This window comes from Talpa europaea (genome assembly GCF_964194135.1).
Source record: "Talpa europaea genome assembly, chromosome: 1".
Lineage (NCBI taxonomy): Eukaryota > Metazoa > Chordata > Mammalia > Eulipotyphla > Talpidae > Talpa > Talpa europaea.
In genome coordinates, this window is record NC_140073.1 from 103305742 (window position 1) to 103326868 (window position 21127).

The 21127-nt window shown below is 37.7% G+C and overlaps 1 protein-coding gene across 1 annotated transcript; it reads right to left on the reverse strand.

Annotated features, from left to right (window-relative positions):
- Positions 1 to 420: 420 nt before the first annotated feature.
- Positions 421 to 2785, reverse strand: FIGN (fidgetin, microtubule severing factor; the record flags this gene model as incomplete). Its single annotated transcript, XM_084247868.1, has 1 exon — positions 421 to 2785. The coding sequence occupies exon 1, from the start codon at positions 2665 to 2667 to the stop codon at positions 421 to 423; it is 2247 nt and encodes a 748-aa protein (XP_084103994.1). The 5' UTR covers positions 2668 to 2785.
- Positions 2786 to 21127: the final 18342 nt, after the last annotated feature.

Sequence of the window (21127 nt, forward strand, 5' to 3'; positions counted from 1 at the left end):
CTCTTTATATTAGCACATGCCACCAATGTAATTGTGAGGCAAACAAAAAATAAAGCACCACTCCAGGCACTTGACAGCAACTAAATCTCGAGAACAGCAGAATGGAATCAACACACGAGGTTCATGTCCTTCTGAAATCAACACACTTGCACCTTGCTCCTTGGTGAGTGTTGTCTAACTTGAACCAAACTGAGCATCAACAGATGCTTTCTGTCATCTGGGGCTTTCAAATCAGAAGCTCTCACTTGATGCATTTTTTTCCTCCACATCTACCCTGACTCTAAAGATGCAATTTAATCGTTGTCTTCCCCAGTACCCTTTTGCGATTTAAACACTACTGGAAAGGGGCTCTAAACCCTATGTAGCAGGTTTTATGTGTGTGTGCCAACATTCATTACATTTTCTTTTTTAAAGAAGTTATCACTGACTGCAACCAAACATTTTGTTCCATTCAACATACATATCAAGCTCTTTTTGAGATATGCTAGGCTGAATCTTGCAGAAAGCATTTTCAAAGTCTTGATATGTAACGGGCCTCAACTGGCTGGGCATAATGGCTGAAAGGTCTGTGGCTGGCATGGCATGGAGGGGGCCCACCGCTGCTTCCTGACACAAATGAGCCACGTCTAGTCCAGAAAAGCCTTCTGTGCGCTGGACGAGCAGTGCAAACTCCTTGTCATTGAGACAGTAATTGTGCTGTGAGAGCAGTTGTACTATTATCTGGTGCCTCGCTGTGCTGTCAGGAAGTGGGATTAAAAGTCGTTTCATGAAGTACCTCCGAAGAGATTCATCTATTTCTTCTGGTTTACTGGTGGCACAAATTACTACGATTTGGTCCTCAGCCGAAGTTAGTACAGTGTCCAGCTGCATCAGAAATTCGGTTCTCATCCGACTGACTGGACTGTGCTCCTCACTCACTTGAGAGGAGAGAAGCATGTCAATGTCACTGACAAAAATCACCGAGGGCTGGCGACACCTGGCCACAAGGAAAGAGGCGTGGATTATTTTCTCTGCTTCTCCTAACCACTTAGCAACTAGTCCAGAACCGGCGATTTTGAAAAATGTAGCCCCCAGCTGACTAGCTATGCATCTGCCCAACAATGTTTTGCCTGTTCCCCGAGGGCCAAATAAAAGGATGCTCCGAGGTAAGGCCGTCAGTCCACTGAATGCATCTGACCTCAACACCGGCCATAAAACCTCCTCTTTAATGACAGCCTTTACCAGGTCGAGACCAGCAATGTCATTCCAGTCCACTGGTGGTCCTTGGGTGATAATCTCGTTGGTCACCAGGTCAATGAGGTGCGTGTCAGTATTCTTCAGTTGCTCGTCCACAGAGTGGTTGGATGAGGTAGCTGCACGGAGTCCAGGGCCTTGCATTGGGTGAGAGAGGAGCTGCCTGTGCTCGTCCCCATGCTCACTCATTACCGGCGACGTGTACTTCCCAAAGGATTCACTGGATCTTGATCCCAATGAATTTTTAGCAGTACTGTAGGAAGGAGGGGTCAGAGCCCTACTGGACTGGCTGCTGAATTTCCTTTGCTGTTCAGAGGACATTAGCTGCTTCGTTGGCTTAAATGCTAAGGATGATGTTTCAGCACTTCTGTCAAAGCCATTCCCCCGATTTGAGTTTGAAATGCTGTTGTCGGGCATTCTGTACATAGGACTCTGCGTAGATCTCTGTTGGCCATAGCTGTAATTTCCGTAACTGGAGTCCATATCTCCTTGCCCTGCCATATAGAAAGCTTTCCTTTTGAGAGAACTCGCGGAACTGTTTGTCAGAGCCGAGGGCGCGATAGGTGTCAAACCGTGACCCTGGTAGGTGTAGCCAGGAACAGTGGTGGGGGGCAGGGGCGTAGGTGCAGGAATTCCTGAAGGCAGGTATGCTGACGGAGGAGGAGGTGCACCCCCAGGGCTGTACCCAGATCCCACAGCAGTCTGAGGAGGATAGCTCGCCGAGGGATAGCTGTAACTGGAGAGGTTAGAAGTCCCATTGTAGCCTGGGACCAGGGCCGGTGGCGGAGGAGGTGGTGGTGGAGGCTGTAGGAGCCCAGAGCTATGCAAAGGAGACGGATGAGGTGAAGGAAGTGCAGGTGCTGGCTGGCTACTGTAAGTAGAATGCAGATATGATCCGTTGTATCCGGGGGCATATTCCTGAGATGGGAGCCCTGCATGAAGACTCGGTACAGTGTGGCTTCCACAGGTACTACTGGAATAACTTGGTTCTGTCAGGTTGCTGGCCACCCCAGGAGAGCTCCCAATACTGGCAGAGACATCTGCTGGAGGGAGGGCTGAACTGACTCCAGCTTTGCTGGCAGTGATAACATCGGGAACACAGTTCATGGGATACACAGCTTCTGAATTCAAGGAAGGCTGCCAGGGTTCGCTTTCATTTTTCCGACCATTCACTAGTCCCGATGGTGCATCTGAGTAGTTGCTGAGTACAGGTCGGTCCACGGGGCCTTCCAAAATGCCGGAATACTTCTCTGCATATTTTTTGAGTAGGTTGGATGCAGTCAGAGCAGATATATCATCATTGGCCCAGGCATACTGATAGGTGCGCTGCAAATGACCTCTGTAGGCTTCCACTTTATGGGCAGGAGACCGAGTGGTTGACGTGATATCAAAGTGCTGTTCTGGCCACTGGGCATGCTCCGGCGTCCACTGCATCTTCAAGCCTAGGGATTTGGGGGGACAAAGTTCATTTACTTAGATACTTATCAATTAACTGTTAAAGCTGGTCTCCCCGAATTCTCCTTACCCGTTATTTTCCATGAATGATAATGACATTGTTAAAAGATTTCCCATACAGTATGTACCTTTTTGCCATGCACTGAATTTCAATCCAGCGCAAAACGTAAATTGAATTTAAACAAAAACTCTTCAGAAGATCTATTTTTTCATTTTTAAGTAATAAGCAAATCTGTTTCAATTAAGCCTATTAAGTTACTTCCTACACACACACAACACATGCGTATATAGAGAGCGATATATACATATATATGTACACACACATTCCTGTCAGATTAGAATTCAATCACAGATCCTTACAGCAAAATATGCGTATATTTTAAATATCTACAGCGTGATAGTATTAACATGTGCAATATCTGGCTATGCTGTCTCTTCACGTCACAGTTTCTGTTTTATATTTTAACCAATATAAAAATGAGACACAGCTGACAGATCACATCTAGGATACCTCTCTTATTTGGTACTGAACACCTAGTTAGCACAGTATAATGCTCCCTGCGCAGAACAATATGACACAGACATAGCAGGTCATTCCATAATCCAACTCTCATCTAAAGTGGTCCACGACAGTTTCAAATCTGCTTCGTGGAGTGCAGCAAAGCAATCTCCCAGGCAGCGCTCCATCGCTTTCATCGCACAAAGCCTACAACTCGGTATGAATTACAACTGGCTCCTTTCTGCCTCTCAGTTCTGTTGTTGAGTCTCTGAAAAAAAAAAAAAAACAAGCATCACTTGTCTGTCGGTCTTCTAGCTAGTGTTCGCCCTCCTTCTCTTATAATCCTTCCCTCTGCCTTAGAGGCTGCAAGGTATTGGGAGTGAAGGGGAAAAATACATACACACACATACACACAGAGAGAAAGAAGTGGGGGTCGAGAGGTGAAAGCACAGATAAGAATAGAGAATCTGGATTCTAATTCCTTACATTTCCACGGGAAGTAGTCCGTGGAATAACTTGAGAGAGCACCGATAGCAAGATGGTGTGGATAATTTTATTACCTGCTAGATTATTAAGTGAATGAAACAACAAGACTATACAGCAGGAATATTTTCTCACTGAAGAGAAAATACTAAGCAGTTGGTATTAGGGATTCATTTGAATTTTAAAGTTTTAACAGACCTTAGAAATGACTACATTTCACAGATTAGGGTACTAGTGCCCAAAGGGATTTACAAGATCCCCTTGGGGATGCACATATAGTTAGTTACAGACAAGCACTGGAACCCATTCTGTCTCCTGGTGCTGGCACATCTCATTCTAATCTCTGCTGAGTTAGAACACTTCCTATTCTGGTCCAGCTATATTAAGCAGGCCTCCTTAATCTCTTTTGTATTACCCAAAGTGAATTTTGTAAACTGTCTGGTGCCTTCTGGCAGAGATTCCTTGATAAGAAGGAGGTCTGGTCTAAATGAAGCATCTGTGGCATCAGCTCCCTTCAGAATTACTGCGGTCTATTTTGACAGTTCCTACCCCCTTCTGCTTTTCTCCTCCACCCCTTTGGCTCTTCAATGCCTTATTCTGGCTTCTGACATGGCCAGCTTTGACTTACTGAGCTAAACTGAACACAGCACACAGTTTGGTAACAGAATGGCATGTTGATTCCCTTCTGACTCCTTCTTCCTTGTTTGCAAAACCACTGCACCAGACACTGGAAGTTAATTAGCAGGATGATGCTGTGCTAATTGTGTTAATTTACAAGGTTTTAGTCAAAGAGAATCATGCCAGGGCTGGCACTGCTGTCATGCTTCCGACTTAATGATTAAGAAATACTGAAAACAAGGTGGGAAGGATTGCAGTAATTACACAATAAATGAATAAAGCAACAGGATTCATTTGCAAATATATTTTACTGCAGTTGTACTCATTTGCATTTGGATTTTTTAAAAAGGATCCATGTAGATATTCATTTGCAAATCACCACCTCAGTTAAATTAAGTCTGAATACTGCACAGAGTAACTTAATCAAGATTTATACTTTTTTAGTAAAAACACTAAAGAACTTAGTTCTCCTGTATATGCAACATTCTCCACTTCCCCTCAATTGTCTGAAATAGTAATATGTTTCTCTCTAAAACTTTATTTTTTAAAGTAATCTCATCACATTGAAAAAAATCGTAAAATCCTGACGAGGTGCAGCTTTCATCATTTCACTCAGAGATACTCTGGGGGTGAGGTAGAGGGAGAACTAAAGTGATATTCTTAATTGTTTCTTCTTTCTCAATCATTACTTTTTAAGGGGGAGGAAAACCACCGCAAAATGGATGAAATGACCGAAACCATACTTAAAGGGGGAAAGATGCAATTTTAATGAAGCAGCATTTCAGGAATCATACTTTCATTAAATTCAACTGGAAATTATTAAGAGCAAATCACCAGGAACCAATCGCAAGTAATCAGTATCTAAATTCTTCTAGTGTCATGGGATTTACTTCAAGTCTTATAAAAAAGGAGAGAATATTAATGTGACTGTAATGCAGAACTGTCTAAAAGACCTACAAATTCATTAGTCCTGTAAACTATTTCCAGGGAATTTCTACTAGGAGTCTTTTTCTTTAAAACACCAAAACACAGTTGAGAAAATAAGAGCACATATACTATGAGCAGGAATTTCATCAGATAACAGAAGAAATGTGAATAAATATCCTGAAATATGCTTTCAGAAAGTAATTTAGGAATCACAGGCAATAGAATTTACCACAACACATTGAGTGTGCAAAGCACTTGCATATGTGTGTGCAACACACACTCATGCACACACGCACACTTTAAAGAATATGGCTTCCTTTCAGTTAGCTGGGTTAGGTCATTGTTGTATTAGTTAACATACGCAACAAACATGATAAAAAAAGAAAATGCCTAACGGGAAAAACAAAACTGTCTTATTTGTAGTAATTATTTTAAAAACAGTAATAGGAAAGCCCTCAACCTCGATTGGCTTAAAATATCTGCTTGTAAATTAATCAATTGTAAAGGATGTGCAAAAAAAAATGACTTAGGTAAAGTTATAATTGCTGTAGAAGACAGGAATCTTTAGTTTAAATAAAATAGGCATTTTCACAGAATATTTCTGCATAGTTTAACTCTAGCAAAACTAATTAAATTTCATAGATTTCTATTTCATCTGAAATTAAGCAAAGATCCTATCTATCAAAATTATTTATTTGGAACAATTACTGGATACACCATCGCCTTTTGATTCTCATGCTATTTTTGGATGTGCTTACCAAGATAATTGAAAGTTTATTTATTGATGCATACTAAGTAACAATAACCTTAGCAGGGCTGCAAAAGGCAAGATTGAGCTTTGATTAAATAACCTTAAGGGAACAGAATTATTCACATCCCCTGAAACACCAGTATTTATTCAGTGCTTTAAAATCATTAATGTTATTTGAAAGCATAATAACATTAACCATAAACTAGTTCTTTTTTTTTTTTTAGTATTCTTTTTTTTTTATTATTTTTATTATTTTTTTTTATTTTTTTTATAAATTTTATTGTTATATTCCCCATACAATTGCAGCCCCCCATTCTGACCCCAATCCCTCCCCTCCCGCCCCCGCCCCCCTAAAAGTGTCTCTGGTTCATAGTTTTTTGTTGATTTTGATTTTCACTTTCTTATAGTTATTCATTTTCCTGGTCCCTTATTTAAGTTTTCTAGATTCCTGCTATGAGTGAGACCATCCGGTATTTTTCTTTTTCTTTTTGGCTTATTTCGCTGAGCATGATCCCTTCCAGCGCCATCCATGTTGCAGCAAATTGCATGTGCATAAACTAGTTCTTAACATGAGTGGGGGCTGAAGAAGTCAGCATTTGGGTTCAGGATATCCTGGAACTGGGAGTATTAGCCCCTTTTCATCAGTTTCTTGATATTTAACACTAACTCGAAATAGGATCAACTTCTTTTTTATTGTTGTTATTGTTGGTGATTTTTCTAATGTGAAATGGAAGAAAAGTGGCAAAGTCAAATGTTCCCTACCCCAAAAACCAAGCTCCATTTGACTGCACTGCTGTCATCTACTGAGTAATCAGTAGCACTGGCATATCGCTTAATCTAGCACCCAAATAATAAGATGAGTTTTAAAAACAGCTTTTGTCTGGTTTCTCTTTGGAACATGGTGAGAAGAATCTCTCAAACAATACTGTTTTCACATTATCAGAAACATGACTCCAGAACAGTAATTCCCAATGCTGTTTGGAAATAGCATAAATAGATACCATAAAAAAATCAGAAAACAGTAGAAAGTAAAAATAGTTCTCAAAGATAATTGAAAAAATGTTCCAAAACAACAATTTTTATTTTTGAAAGGATCAGAAAATTCTTAATACAGCTGGCAAATTTTGCAACACAATGTGTTTATTTTTAAAATATGTAATTTAATAGAAAATTGCTTTTAAGAAAATTTAACATGCTTTACACAAGAATGACAGATACTACAATATATGAAGACTGCACATTTTTTATTGTTATAAGACGAATTTCTATATATGAAAGAACAAGTCTATTTCTCATAAAACTGGGCAGTTTGGGTAGTATTTTCCATTCTTATCATGACCGACCATTTTATGATTTAGATTTAATTATGGAATAGTTGCTGCCTCATTGCTTTAATATCCTCCATTTTGCTCTTTAACTATTTTGAAACAAAACAACTGTGGCATCCTTCAAAGTTCTCTTACAACTGCAAAATGGGAGGAAATTGGAAATAAAAGACTAAGACTTCTAGAATCTACTTTTAGCACACATTCCTAGAAATAATGCTCTAAATCATTCACTATCCTTACTCCCACCATAAAATGTACATGCTATCCAAGGTCTAAAAAACAAAAAACTGTTCTCTACTACAAGGTTCCCATAGGGCAATTTTGACTGCTAGAGACTATCTTTATTTGTAGGATTTCCCACACTTCTAAGGCAAGGGACCCGAGGCAAACACTTGCAGGCGTGGCAGGCTTGCTTGCCCTAGGACAGCCACCCTGCATTCACACAGCCTGCAGGACCCACCACACCTATACTCTCATTTGGACTATTATACCTTTAACCTTTCATTATTATTTTAAAAATATTTATATCCCTTTTATATTTTATATTTGTCAAGGTTCTTGCTAGAAAACAATCACTCCTGGGGCAAAGAGAATGAAGTAATAGTTTACAGCCTCTTCAACCCACGGATACAACAGACTCCTCATGTATTATATAGAAAGGGTAGAACTAACACATAGACATTCAAAATTTCAGATGGAGAGTGGCACATTCATTGGCTAGCCATACAGGTTATGCAGTGAAGAATCTTCTCAGAGAGAGCCTACAAGCTCCTGGTGCAGAAAACTGGCCGACTTACTCTCTGCTTATTACTCAAAGGGAATGGTGACGTGGTGAATTTCTGGAGCAGATAGGAAAGCTTCTCCTTTGGTCTACCCACCCTCATTAATCAGAGACCAACTCCACAAAAACTAGTATTACTTGTACTAATCCACTTGACCTGACTCTTCCTCGGTCCCATTTCCTGATAATTCTTAGCCCGGAAATGTGATGTCATATCTAAAAGTAACAGCAAGATAAAAGTGAAGGATAAAAGTGCAGAATGTACATAGTCTCTTTAACTTAATGTGGTTCCATATTCAGAGCACCAGAATTAGAAATCCTTTACAAGCTGAATATGATATGGGGACTAATTTTATTTTGTCAACAACTTTTGTGCCCCCTATGTGTAAAGATTCATGGGTCAAGGCTAAGAAGTTAAATCAAAGGAATATGTTTGCTTACCAGGTGATGAAATATTTCCAGCTTTTTCTTCTGAATAATTTCACATTCTAAATTTAGAATTAAGAGTCTGTTAAGTTACACTCTTTGATTTTAGGTGTTAAAGCAATTGCATCCAAGCCAGAGAGTGTCCCTTATAGTGTAGTATTTCACTTACTACGGTGTCCTGTGGATTGAGAATTATTTTGTCTAACAGTATTTCATATGGAGTCAATGCTAGATTGCAGGGATAGAAAGGTACTAAAGAAAATATAAAGATGATTCTAGAATTTTGCTTAAAGAATGTGCACTCAGCTGGAGAATTAGACTTTGGGCTTCTCTCCTGTCATCACATAGGTGTTCTAATCTTGTTGAAGTCAGTAGGCACATCACACTCACTTTTTTTCAGCTACACACCGTGACAATAATGGTATCACATACTTTTTGATGAAGATCACCTGAAGTTGTATTTATGAAAATATTTTTGAACTGTGAACTGCTACACAAATTTTTTTTTGTTATTTTTGAAAAAGCCAAAGGTGCACTAAACACAACACAAAACGAAACTGACTAGAGAGGAAAAAAAAAGGTAAAATTACCCCTAGAATTTATGAATCACTTTTTCTTCAACCGCACAACAGCTACTGAAAGGAAATTTTCCAGTGGGAATGTTGATAATCAGAAAGGTATAGATATTCTTTCATACTCAGCAAAATACAAAGCATGATGTCCTTAATCAAAAAGGTGTCAAAAATTCAAAATGTTTTCACAGTATTTTATTTATTTTTAATGTTTTGACTCAACATTGTAGAGACTGCAACTAAGAAGCCAAGTACTTAGATTTCAGAACCAGTTAAGAATACCTTCAAAGCCCTCAGTCTCAAAATAAGTTATCCAATACTATCAAATGATTTTTCTCTTTAAATTGCACTTTCAGGGGCCTCCCCGGTGGCGCAGCGGTTGAGCGCTGGGTTGCGAAGCTGCCCTTGGCCTCTGCGGTGCCGGTTCGATCCCCGGCTGCTCCCCGGCCACCGGAGGAGGGTCCCACATGGCGCACAGACCTCTCCTGCTGCCCGCTGCTCCCCTCAGCAGTGTACTTCGGTCCTTCCGCCTGCTCTGCTCCCCGCTCTGGCTCTGGTGAATTCTCTCACCCTCCCGCGCTTCTGACTGTACCCAGTGCATGTATAAACAAAAAAAACAAAAACAAAACAAAAACAAAAAACAAAACCAAATAAATAAATAAATAAACATGCCTCTATAAAAAAAATAAAATAAAATAAATTGCACTTTCACTCCTCAAGACTCCAAAATTATAATACATTTTGCAGCAAATTACTCCTTCCTTTATTCCATCTTATTTGCATGAAGCAGCTCTTTATAAAATCACAAAGGCATTTCTGGCCAAATAGTCCCTGGTAAATATAGTGCAAACACCTCACCCTCTCACAGAGAGAATCTGCCACCTGGCAGCCAGGGCAGCACCCTGCCTGCAAAGGAATTCTGTTTGACCACCACGGGGCTTTAAAAACCCATCAACTTCATAAAAAACAATCTGTATTTCTATAGTTCCCACTTTTAAAAGACAAGCTGAATCTCTTACAACACTCACCCTCATTCTTACCTCTAACAGTTGTCTGAATCTGAGGACCATGCCCCCTTTGGACACAGAATGCCCTTTCTACAGGGTCTGCACTTCCTGTTACATCAGATTATTTTTATGGTACCTGCCAGGTGACATAAGTATTTGAATTTATGACTTCACTCTGAAGCTTCAAGCTCCATTTTCACCTCAGCACTTTTTCTAGCAGTACAGTGCTCCAAAACTTAAGGGAAAAAAAGTCACTTTAGAAGAAAATTTTCCCAAGTACTGTTTATTAAATGCATCCCCCTACCCTCTTAATCAGAACACAGGGAAAATAAATAAATTGCTTGTTGACTTAGTTTCACCTGTTCAAAAGCATAAAATGATAGACAATGCCTTCTGAAAGTAACTGGTTTTCAGACTGTTGCTCTTTCAGTTTTCCCCCTGCTCTAATTTGTCAGATGTATTTCTAGTTATTTTTCATATGTCCATCCCTGCCATTCCTGATACGTTCTCTGCATATACTACAAATTCTATCACAAGCCAAAACTTCCTTTAATAATAAAGCAACCCCGTTAGTCAGCGGCATGAGTTTTAGTACAACTTTTGGGAGACTGTTATTTCAAAGTTATGCTTCTTATTTTTTATAGAAAGTTGTTGGGAGGATGGCATCTGGATAAGCCACTGATCTTGTTCTATCTGCTGTTTAGGGCTTACATCACCATTTTGAGTCTGTACTCAATGTTGGAGCCACCATGACTTGGACTAGAATACTATATATCCTGTCTTTCAATGAAAGTCATAGGTAGTTTATGATCTACCTCAATTTCCCTAAAATGCACTAAGTATTTCTCACAATAATAACATTCATTCATCAAATCATGACCAGATATAAAGATGACTATTTTGCCAATGTTTCATACCGAGGATGAAAATTGGTATGCATGGGTCCCCTAGGTCTTTTTTCTTTACAGTCAAGAGATACAGAAGAGGATGACTTGCATTTATGAAGGGTATAAGTACTTATACAAAACAAATTACATCGATGAAAGAAATATCAGTTTTATATCACTAAGCTTATATTCAATAAATGATTAGGACAGACAGCCTACCTGAGCAACTCAAGAAGTCATAATTATAATTCAAATAAAACTTATTTTTCCTGCTGGGGGGGGCTTTAAATTTCCAGTACTTAAATCAAAGTATTCAAGTGAACATGTAATCATATTTACATAAAATTTTATAGGTCAAAATTTAGATTTTTGTGGGTTGGGGGGTAGGTTTTACAAGTTTCTGTGTAAAGATTTCATATAGGGCCTCCCTGGTGGCGTAGGGGTTAAGTCTCAGAACTATCATGCTATTTCTGCTGCGACCTGAGTTCCATCCCTGGCCAGAGTGCTAAGCCACATGGCACAGCAGATGTCTCCTGTCTCACCTGCTGCTTCCCTCAGCAGTATATTTCAGTAGATCTACCTGTTCTGCTCCCCACTCAGTCTCTGGTAAACCTTCCCCCCCTCTCCCTGCACCTCTGGCCCAGACCTTAGTTCTTATATGCATAAATAAATTAAAATAAGTAAATAAATAAATCTTTAAAAATTTTCCATATAATCATCTAAATCAACTAAAACACTGTGTCCAAAAGTCTATATCCTTCCACAATTAATTCAAATGACTATTCATATACATGCAATTTAAAACAAAAAAAGAATGCTTGCTATTTGCAATCTCCATGTTTAATGTTAGGTGTCTTCACTATTGCAAGGGAAAGAGTTCAAAGACCGGTAGATAAAAGGATTTATAACCCTGTATTAAGCCAAATGTTATTCTCTTTATGCTCCCTCTGTGAATGATTTGAGAGAATTTATAATCAATTTAAATAGTGCTTTGTAAACATTGATTCAAAAGAACACCTGTACACCTATGTCTATTGCAGCACTATTTACAGTAGCTAAAACCTGGAAACAACCCAAATGCCCAATAATAGATGGCTGGATCAAGAAGATGTGGCATATATACACAAAGGAATATTATTCAGCAATCAAAAAAGATAAACTCATGCCATTCTTAGCAACGTGGACAGAACTAGAAGGAATTATGCTCAGTGAAATAAGCCAGAAGGAAAAAGAAAAATATCAGATGGTTTCACCTAGAGCAGGAATATAGGGGGACCCAATAAGACATCAGTGTGAAAAAATAATAACAGTATGAAACACAACAAAGCAAAAGCAGACAATTATAAATCAGAGACATCCTGCAGGGGAGGAGGAGGGAGAGGGATCAGAGGGAGGGAGGGAGGGAGGAGCACAGGGGACTGAGGTGATGGTGCACGGGTGCATTGGTGAAGGAAACTCTATGGGGACTACACCTGAGGGGGTGGGGGAAACAAATATTGTTTAAAAATGAAAAATGATGTAAAAAATAAAAATAATAAACGGCTCCCCCCATCAATAAAAGGCTTATTACTATAAAAATAGGAAAGAAAAAAACAAATACTGCTTTGTAGTTAACCTTTAACGTTGTTACTATATGGCCTTTCATTTCTCATGCCCTCTCTTCTTTTTCCATATACATTTTCAATCCATTAAGGCAATCCACCCTTCCCCTTCCCCCAGTTCTTTTTGTCATACAAAGATCATCAGGACACACCACATATGTCCATAGGGACTGCCAAGGCTAATGAATATGTATGTTCTGTGTCACAACAGAGCACTCCCCTTGTTCTGCTGTATCAACCCTCTTATGTGTGTAAATAACAGGTGAGATGTAGCATGCAGGGATAAATGGGGTTAACACAACCTGAAAGCCCCAGGCTAGATTCATAGTATCCGGCCTGTATGATTGATCCAGAACTCTGTATGTAAAATCCAAACGCCAGAAGTATTGTTCATTTTCTCTATATTTTGAATTTTTCTTTTTAAAAAGGAATCTGCAGAGATAATAGTTATCATCATCCTAAAAGTCTGAGGTTATTTCAATTGATTCTCAAGACACTGGTGTACCATATGAAATATATTTGCACTTTTAATTAACACAAACCAGACATGGTACCAACCTTGAGTAATGACCTGGCTGGTTATTTTTTCTTGGTTACAATCCTAAAATACTATGCTAACCATTATGTACGTATATAGCTAGTTTTAAATAGATATTTGTCCATGGGTTTTCTATTTCAAGTATATAAATGCAACATTCAATTTAGTTATATTTAAACTGAATTATATTCATTTTTGCCCAACACACCATGCTGACATGGGTCAATAAGCAAATTCAGAATCTTCCAGTCCCCATGACCTTGTGTGAAATGGAATTTGCACTCATCCTCTTTTCTGTATTCTTCTGGAAACTTATTCTAAAAAAGACAGTTTACATAAAACAAAATAGACGATTAAGGCTACTTACTTAAGATTGAGGGCTCTTTCATATAATTAGACAATGGAGTAAGAATAGCATTGACATACATGTATACAACTTTTCAACTAATCTCCAGAAAAACTCTGCATAGGTTGACTCTAAAAAGTGTAAAGCCCTGACAAAATTTGTTTAGGTTATTTATGCATTTTTCTCTTTTTGGCAATTTGTGCATTAATTTTTAATGCAACAACAAAATAGTATCTTGGACTTTGATAAAAATATTCCATAGTCAGGGCTGGGTGACATAGTGCATTAATTCAGTGTCCTTCACTCCTGGGACCTGTGTATAATTTAGTCCAGCCTGAAGAAAATAACTTTGATCTGAAGGCAGTGGAAAAAGCTACATATGAAATGAGTTTTGGTAGGTTTTGTGTTGTTTCTTCCCTATAAGACAACGCATGAAGATAAACTGCTTTAGAATACAATCAGCACAGTCCAGGATTAAAAGAGCTCTTAGCAGCAACGGGAGTTTCCTCATTTCTACTTTCTCCCCCCTCTGTCCCATTCCATTTCTGGTGGAGTAAACCTGAGCACCACCTATAATTGGGATGCTCTAATTTCCAGATACACAGTTCATTGTCATAATACATTTTTAAAAGAATCTATTCTGAAAATATAGCATAAAAGAGTGGCTTGCATCCCTGACCATCGCTCCCAGAAGCATTAAAATGTTACTAGAGCGCCCAAGTGACAGCAGTGACAGCTTAGTCATTTAAAGGCTTTTTACATTAACAATTTTTTCTTTCAATTTGAGTAGTAATATTCAGGCATGATTTAATAGGTTAGCTCTTAAATACAGCTAAATAACATACTTTTTATATCAGAATCAAATTTAGCATCTCATAAACATCCCATTACACTTTCTGAAATAATAGTGCGCATACATAAAGCTTGGTTTCTTTTTATCCTCTCCCAATATTTATATTCAAAAAAAATCAGACTTATAATTATCACGCATAGTGTAACAGTTCCTGTACTGTTATGATTTTAAGTAGAAGATCCATAGATAAAACATAATTGAAAGGTGAGCCTATTAATCTGGAGAATAACCTCTACAAACCAAATAGGAATGAATCATTTTTTAAGTCTTCACCTCATTTATAGCTTTATATTTCTAAGGGAAAAAAAAAACAAAACAAAGCAGGGAAACTAAAGGTGACCTTATTTAGACATATTAGTAAGGCAGCCTTTGCTGTTTTAAGCAAACATGATTGTGACTCCACTTTGTCCATCCAGTTTGCCAGTGTGTAAATTGGATGATGACTTGAACAATCCACTCTTCATTAATGAACCGTGGAAAGGAATATAGATATAGAGGTAGTTCTTTATTTTTTTCAGACTGCAGCATCCTATAGCCATATTTCAAAGCAACAAGAAAAAAAATATATATATATACACACATATATGTGTGTATTGGTGTGTGAGTATATGTGTGTGACTCTGTGTCTATATATATATATATATATATATATATATATATAGATGCACACACACATAAAATGCTAGACAAGCTGTCGTAATTGAAATGAAGTCTAATCAGACTCATTACTGTTTTCAGCAATTTGCACCACCAAAGATGCTTATTAGGTAACTGTGTTTAATAAACCACTCTTTAGAAAAATACCAGTAATGAGCTCTTAACAGCCAATCTTTAGCGTGAATGTAATGTGAAAAGTGTTCCTAGCGCTGAATAGATTTTCACATTTAGTAGTGTCATAATTAAGCTCCATGAATTGGTTGCTGTGATATTAGATTTATTACAATAATCTTTTTTTCTCTTTTAAATATACTTGAAAATATAGTAATCCTCTGTTATAACTGGATTGTGTTCATTGTTCAGTAAATTTTAGGCTAGGACCAGGCTGGTCAAAAGGCTTTTCAGCTGAAGATTTGTTAACAGATGATAAGCAAGGATTTTTATAACTGATAATTGATGCTAGTTATCAAGCCTTTCCTCATCACCATCACCACACCTCAGAAAAAAGTCTTCATACAATTTGATTATATATGAAAACTTACCCAAGATATAAATATATTGTGATCATTAAGAGGAAAAATTACATTACTATCACTAAATTAAAACATGAAAAAAACAGACATTCTGAAAGGATATGTGAAGAAATGTTGGCCTTTCCTAACAGCTATAAATAACACTATATTTCTCCAATAGATATTGTTCTTAAAAATGTGAACATCATTTCCCTCCTTGATTCTTCTTTCTTATAGCACTATTTACTAAGATCTTAACATTAAAGGACAGTATTGCAGATATGTATTATTTATATGCACTAAGGGTGGCCGTAAGTGTTAGCTAGGTGTCTTATTGATAAGGGCAAAAGAAATGTTACACACCTCTAAGGACAGGAGTTATATCCATGCAAGAGGATGTGTATGTTAAAATAAATATGTATCTACAGCATCTATACAGTGTATTCCATTCATAGTGTCTATCCTGAGACATTTCCATATGTATAATTATACAGAAGAAGTTAAAAACATATTTGAGAACATCTCAATAAGATTTACAAGGAAGCACCAGAGCTTATAGTCACGAAATATCTCATAAGATAAATATCTTTTGTTCACTAAAAGCAAGAAAACAGATGACACAATCAGCTTTGTAATAAGACCCCGGACATCTGAAACAGGTCCATAAAGATAATCAATAAATGAAAAAGTACAAAAATAACAGGAGACCGAGAGTTTATACCCATTCATGACAAAATGATAAGAAGGATTCTGTTACTGAATGATTCCTCTCCCAACACACTCTCATTTCTTCTAACCTCAAGCTTCACGACTCCTAATTGGAGCCAATAAGCCTCCATCACTGTTTTCAGCTTTCTTAATCAATAGGGCTATGAGAACTGAGACTGTCAAATTAATGGCTTGTTTCATCTGATTTCGTGGAATGCACTTCTTTGCATTACAAAGTAGAGAAGTAACCAAACTTATTCCCTTGTGAATTCATATAGCTTTCAGATCAAAATATTTTCCTGTTTCTTGAAGTCTTACTGAATTCGTATTCAGAACCACAAAAGAAAAAGTGGGCACCTAAAACTACTGGAAGCCTCTATATCCTGCATCTTTAAGTGATTTATACCTAAAAAAGCAAAGCCAAGAGAGGGTTCCTTTAGTGCTTTTGGAAAGTCTTATTGTCCCTTATATAACTTTTCTGGTGAATGATACAATTTACGAATGTTTTATAAGTGAAAATGACATCTGAATTTATTACAAAAGCTATAAGGCTCTAAGATGTCAAATAATACTAATACTGACAATAACAATAATGATGAAAAGGAATTACTCTCTTAGTGAGCTTTCATGGTAAATTTCCATAATGATGAAGCTAGAGTTTTAACTATGAATGTTAATTAGGAATTGAGTACTATCTGAACTATCAGGTAAGACTTTTTTTTTTTTAAGATTTATTTATTTATTTACACAAGCACTGGGTACAGTCAGAAGCACGGGAGGGTGAGAGAATTCACCAGGGCCAGAACGGGGAACAGAACAGGCAGACTGAAGAAGTACACTGCTGAGGAGAGCAGCGGGTGGCAGGAGAGGACTGTGCGCCATGTGGGACCCTCACCTGGAGGCCGGGGATTGAACTGGCGCTGCGGAGGCTGTGGGCAGCTTTGCAACCCTGTGCTCAACCACTGTGCCACTGGGGAGGCCCTCAGGTAAGACTTTTTAAAAAAGCTGGATTATGAACTTTAGCTTCTGGCCATACTATCTAAACATTTGTCTAAAGATAGAGAGAAGTCATAGGCTTAAGTTAGCAAATAAATGTGAAAAAGAGTTAGAATGCATTAGTCATTAAAAAATTCAAGGATCCACAGTAACTAGTATCAGCTAGACCATTCTAACCCCCCTTAACTCACTTCATTATTTCCCATATTCCTGAACTGGAAAAAAAAAAAAAAAAGAAAAGCTGAAAGCAAATATTCTTCCATGTATTTTCATGAAACAAACTAACAAGCAAGCCAACAAAAAATGAAATATGAAGAAAAAGGATTTATTTTGCTTAGGTGTTCAGTTCTTTCAGGTTTATTCTCACCATCCTCCACCCCCAATTTCCTTTAGGTTCTGGCACGTGGGCTACTGGTCACTTTTCTTTTTCTTTTTTTTTTTTTTAAGATTTATTTACAAGAACGAGAGTATAGGCCAGATGTGTGGGAGGGTGAGAGAATTCACTAGAGCAGGGAATAGAACAGACAGACTGACTGAAATACATTGTTGAGGGGAGCAGTGGGCGAGACAGGAGAGGTTTGCTGCGCCATGGGGGTATCTCCATGGCCCGCAGGGATCGAAACTGCACTGCAGAGGCTGCTGACAGTTTCATAGCCCTGAACTCAACTACCTGCGTCACCAGGAAGACCCTAATTATTGGGTACTTTTCTCTCCATCCTTTTCCTCTCTTGTTTTTTTTCCCCTGTTTTCAAATGGTTTGTCAGTCATGAGGAAATAGGTTACAAGGAAGATATATTTTATGTTTCAAAATTAGAATTCTGAAAAAAAAAAAAAACTTTCTTGAACCTCTAAATCTCAATACCTTTTATTGCCTCTAGAAAAAAAAAATAGGTCAGTTGACTAAATTGTTTAAAATATGACAAAGACATTCATTATCTATTAATATCTGAGAGCCTACTATTAAATAGAAATTTGTACCCTAAAGTGCTGAGAAACCTAGGTTCTTCCCCTGACTGAACTTATACTTTATTTTTTTTAAGATTTATTTATTTATGCAAGCACTGGATACTGTCAGAAGCACAGGAGGGTGAGAGGATTCACCAGAGCCAGAGCAGGGAGCAGAACAGGCAGAAGGACTGAAGTACACTGCTGAGGGGAGCAGCGGGCGTGGCAGGAGAGGTCTGCGCACCATGTGGGACCCTTGCCAGGCGGCCTGGGATCGAACCAGTACTGCAGAGGATGCGGGCAGCTTAGCAGCCCAGCGCTCAACCACTGCGCCACCAGGGGAGGCTCTACTTTATCTTTAGACAATATTTAGTTCTAAATCTGGAACAGCTCTAGATAGAAGAGTTAATAGTTGAAATATATCTTAAAAGCTGAATAGAATTTCTCCTATTGTAACTGAGAGCATTGTCCTGTCTGAGACAAAACTCAATCAAAAATCACAAACGAAGGTAAGTGTACCTGGCACAGATGGGAAACAGAGAAACTTGGAAAGGTTGGATGATACGAGGCAGGAGATACGTCTTTGCACGGGGTAGGATGGAGGCAGCAATGATGCTTGAATTCAAATAACAAAGGAACTTGAATGGGCTTTATTCTACTGCCAACTTAGGTGCTGATCTCATCTGTTCTTAGAAATATATTGAAAACAACAATGTCCAGGACAGACTAGAAGGGGAAAAGGCTAGAAGCATGACATGAACTTGACCAAAAAAGAAGATAAAATCCAAACAAGATTTTAGAAATAGAGTTTAAAAAATGAGCTGACTAATTAGATTTGGAGGAAAGAAAGGAAGGGGTAATTCAAAGGACATCGTCATAAAAATACAAATATTTGTGAAATAGAAAAGCTCTGGAAAACCTCTTCAATTTTTTATTTTGTACAACCAAAAAGTTGGCTGCTGGGAAGCTGGAAGAGAAGTTAAAGGTTCCTAAATAAAGATGTTTGGGAATTAACAGCATATGGGAATTCTTTGAAATGATGATAATGAAAGACATGGCAGAGGGAAAGTATATAGAATGAGATAATAATAGAACTCTTGAGTTAACCCAACATTTAAGGAGTAGGCAGTGGGAATTGGTATTGAGAGGAGGAGAAAGAGAAACAGAGACATGGAGAGAACATGCTATTGGAAAGATAAATAAGGAAGAATTTTCAAAAGCAGAGGTGTTTAATCATAGCACATGTAACTGAGAAGTCAAGTAGGATTAGGAGAGAAAATGGGTCTCTAGTCTAGGAAACTAAAGGCCATCTGTAGGAGCTCAGTGTGTGCGCCCCAGGGCAGGTGTGTGTGGGGGGAGGGGACAGTGTCAGAATCCATAGGGAGTTTCCCCAGAATTCTACTTGTCAGATGGCTTTGGGTCTTAGATTTTTCCCTTTGAATTTACTACTTGGGCTACATTGTTATGCTAAATTTTGCTTTTTCAATCCTAGGAAATACTATTTCAAGAGCCAAAAGACAGATATTTTAGTCCCAGTTCTCTAGTCATTCTCACAGTCTTGATTAGTCTCTAAATTTAAGATTCCCCATTACTGCATTCCACAAAATAGCTATAAATACCAGAGACAATGTAAATAATAAATATAACTAATAATTGGCAGGTTTAGGACTGGAAGTTACATTTATTCTTATTTTAGCAATTTTGTTACTCTGACTTTTTAATTAAAATCTTATATATTTACCATTGGCTTTGGTACTGGCTTCTAAGTCAACACAAGATAGTTTCTAGTTTCTTCTAATTTCATCACCCTAGCTTCTAAAGTTCATCTTAATCTCTCAGCTAGGGCTTGTCCATCACTGTTTTCATTTAACAATATGCATATTTTGGGAGAACATGGGTAGGATACCCACCTCTAAGAAGAAAGATGTATATATTCTAGCCATTTTTGTATTTTCGGGATCTTTTACTCATTTCAGGAAGTTTACCATAGAATGTAGAAAAAGTACAGACTTACGGAAAAAAAATTAATAATGTACATTTAGCTATACTTACATGCACTGAATGGACAAAATTGGAAGTAGAAACTTTATTTTAAATATGTTATCATAACCATTATTCATATCAGTCACAATATTTTATTCACTCTTCTTGTCAAGAACTACCTTTGAAAAATCTATCAATGACAATAATAAAGACATTTAATCTTTTGTTGAATGTCAGTATTTTGTCATATTCTTCCCAAAGTGGATCTAAATTGGGACATACATTTGAATTATTCCAGGTTTGAATCCCTAGACTTCCAGTTACTAGTCACAATAAATTTCTCTGCCTTCCAAAGTTTTGGAATTCATACCTTTGAAATGGGGTTAACAATAATTGCCTTGAAACAGTTGTTCTGAGAATTGAGTTACACAATGAAAGGAAAACTATGAGTACTTTGTATTATTTTCCAATAGTTATCACTGCTAGAAGGAGTTCTTCAATGTACAGAGGATAGAACTAGAAAAATCATGAGGGCAAGTTACAGGTAAATAAGTTTCAGAAGCATTTTATGAAATACTGTCTTACCTTGAATTTTTTTTTTTTTTGCTAAAAATTCATGATCAGGAAACTTAAATTCCTTTTCTGGTTTTTCCAATAACTTTCTGTGTTACTTTTACTAAAAAGATGATTTTTCCAAATAGCTAGAATAAAGTTCTCAACAAGTGCAAAGAAATTTCACGGATCACTTACCAGGTATTTTACCTCTTCTTCTCTGACCCACTCAATATTAAAGTCTCAATTCACATCTTAAACACTAAGATCTAATTATTCTTCTTATGCTATTGTTTAGGTCAGTCTCATTCCTTTCCTGTAGGGTTTCTCAGATATCCTGTGTTTTCCCTTCGAGTTTCTCTTAGTGTGTGTGTGTGTGTGTGTGTGTGTATGTATGTATGTATACTTTGGGTTCGCTTAAAACATAAAAAATAATTACCCTGACTTTATAATACAAGTTTATTATTTA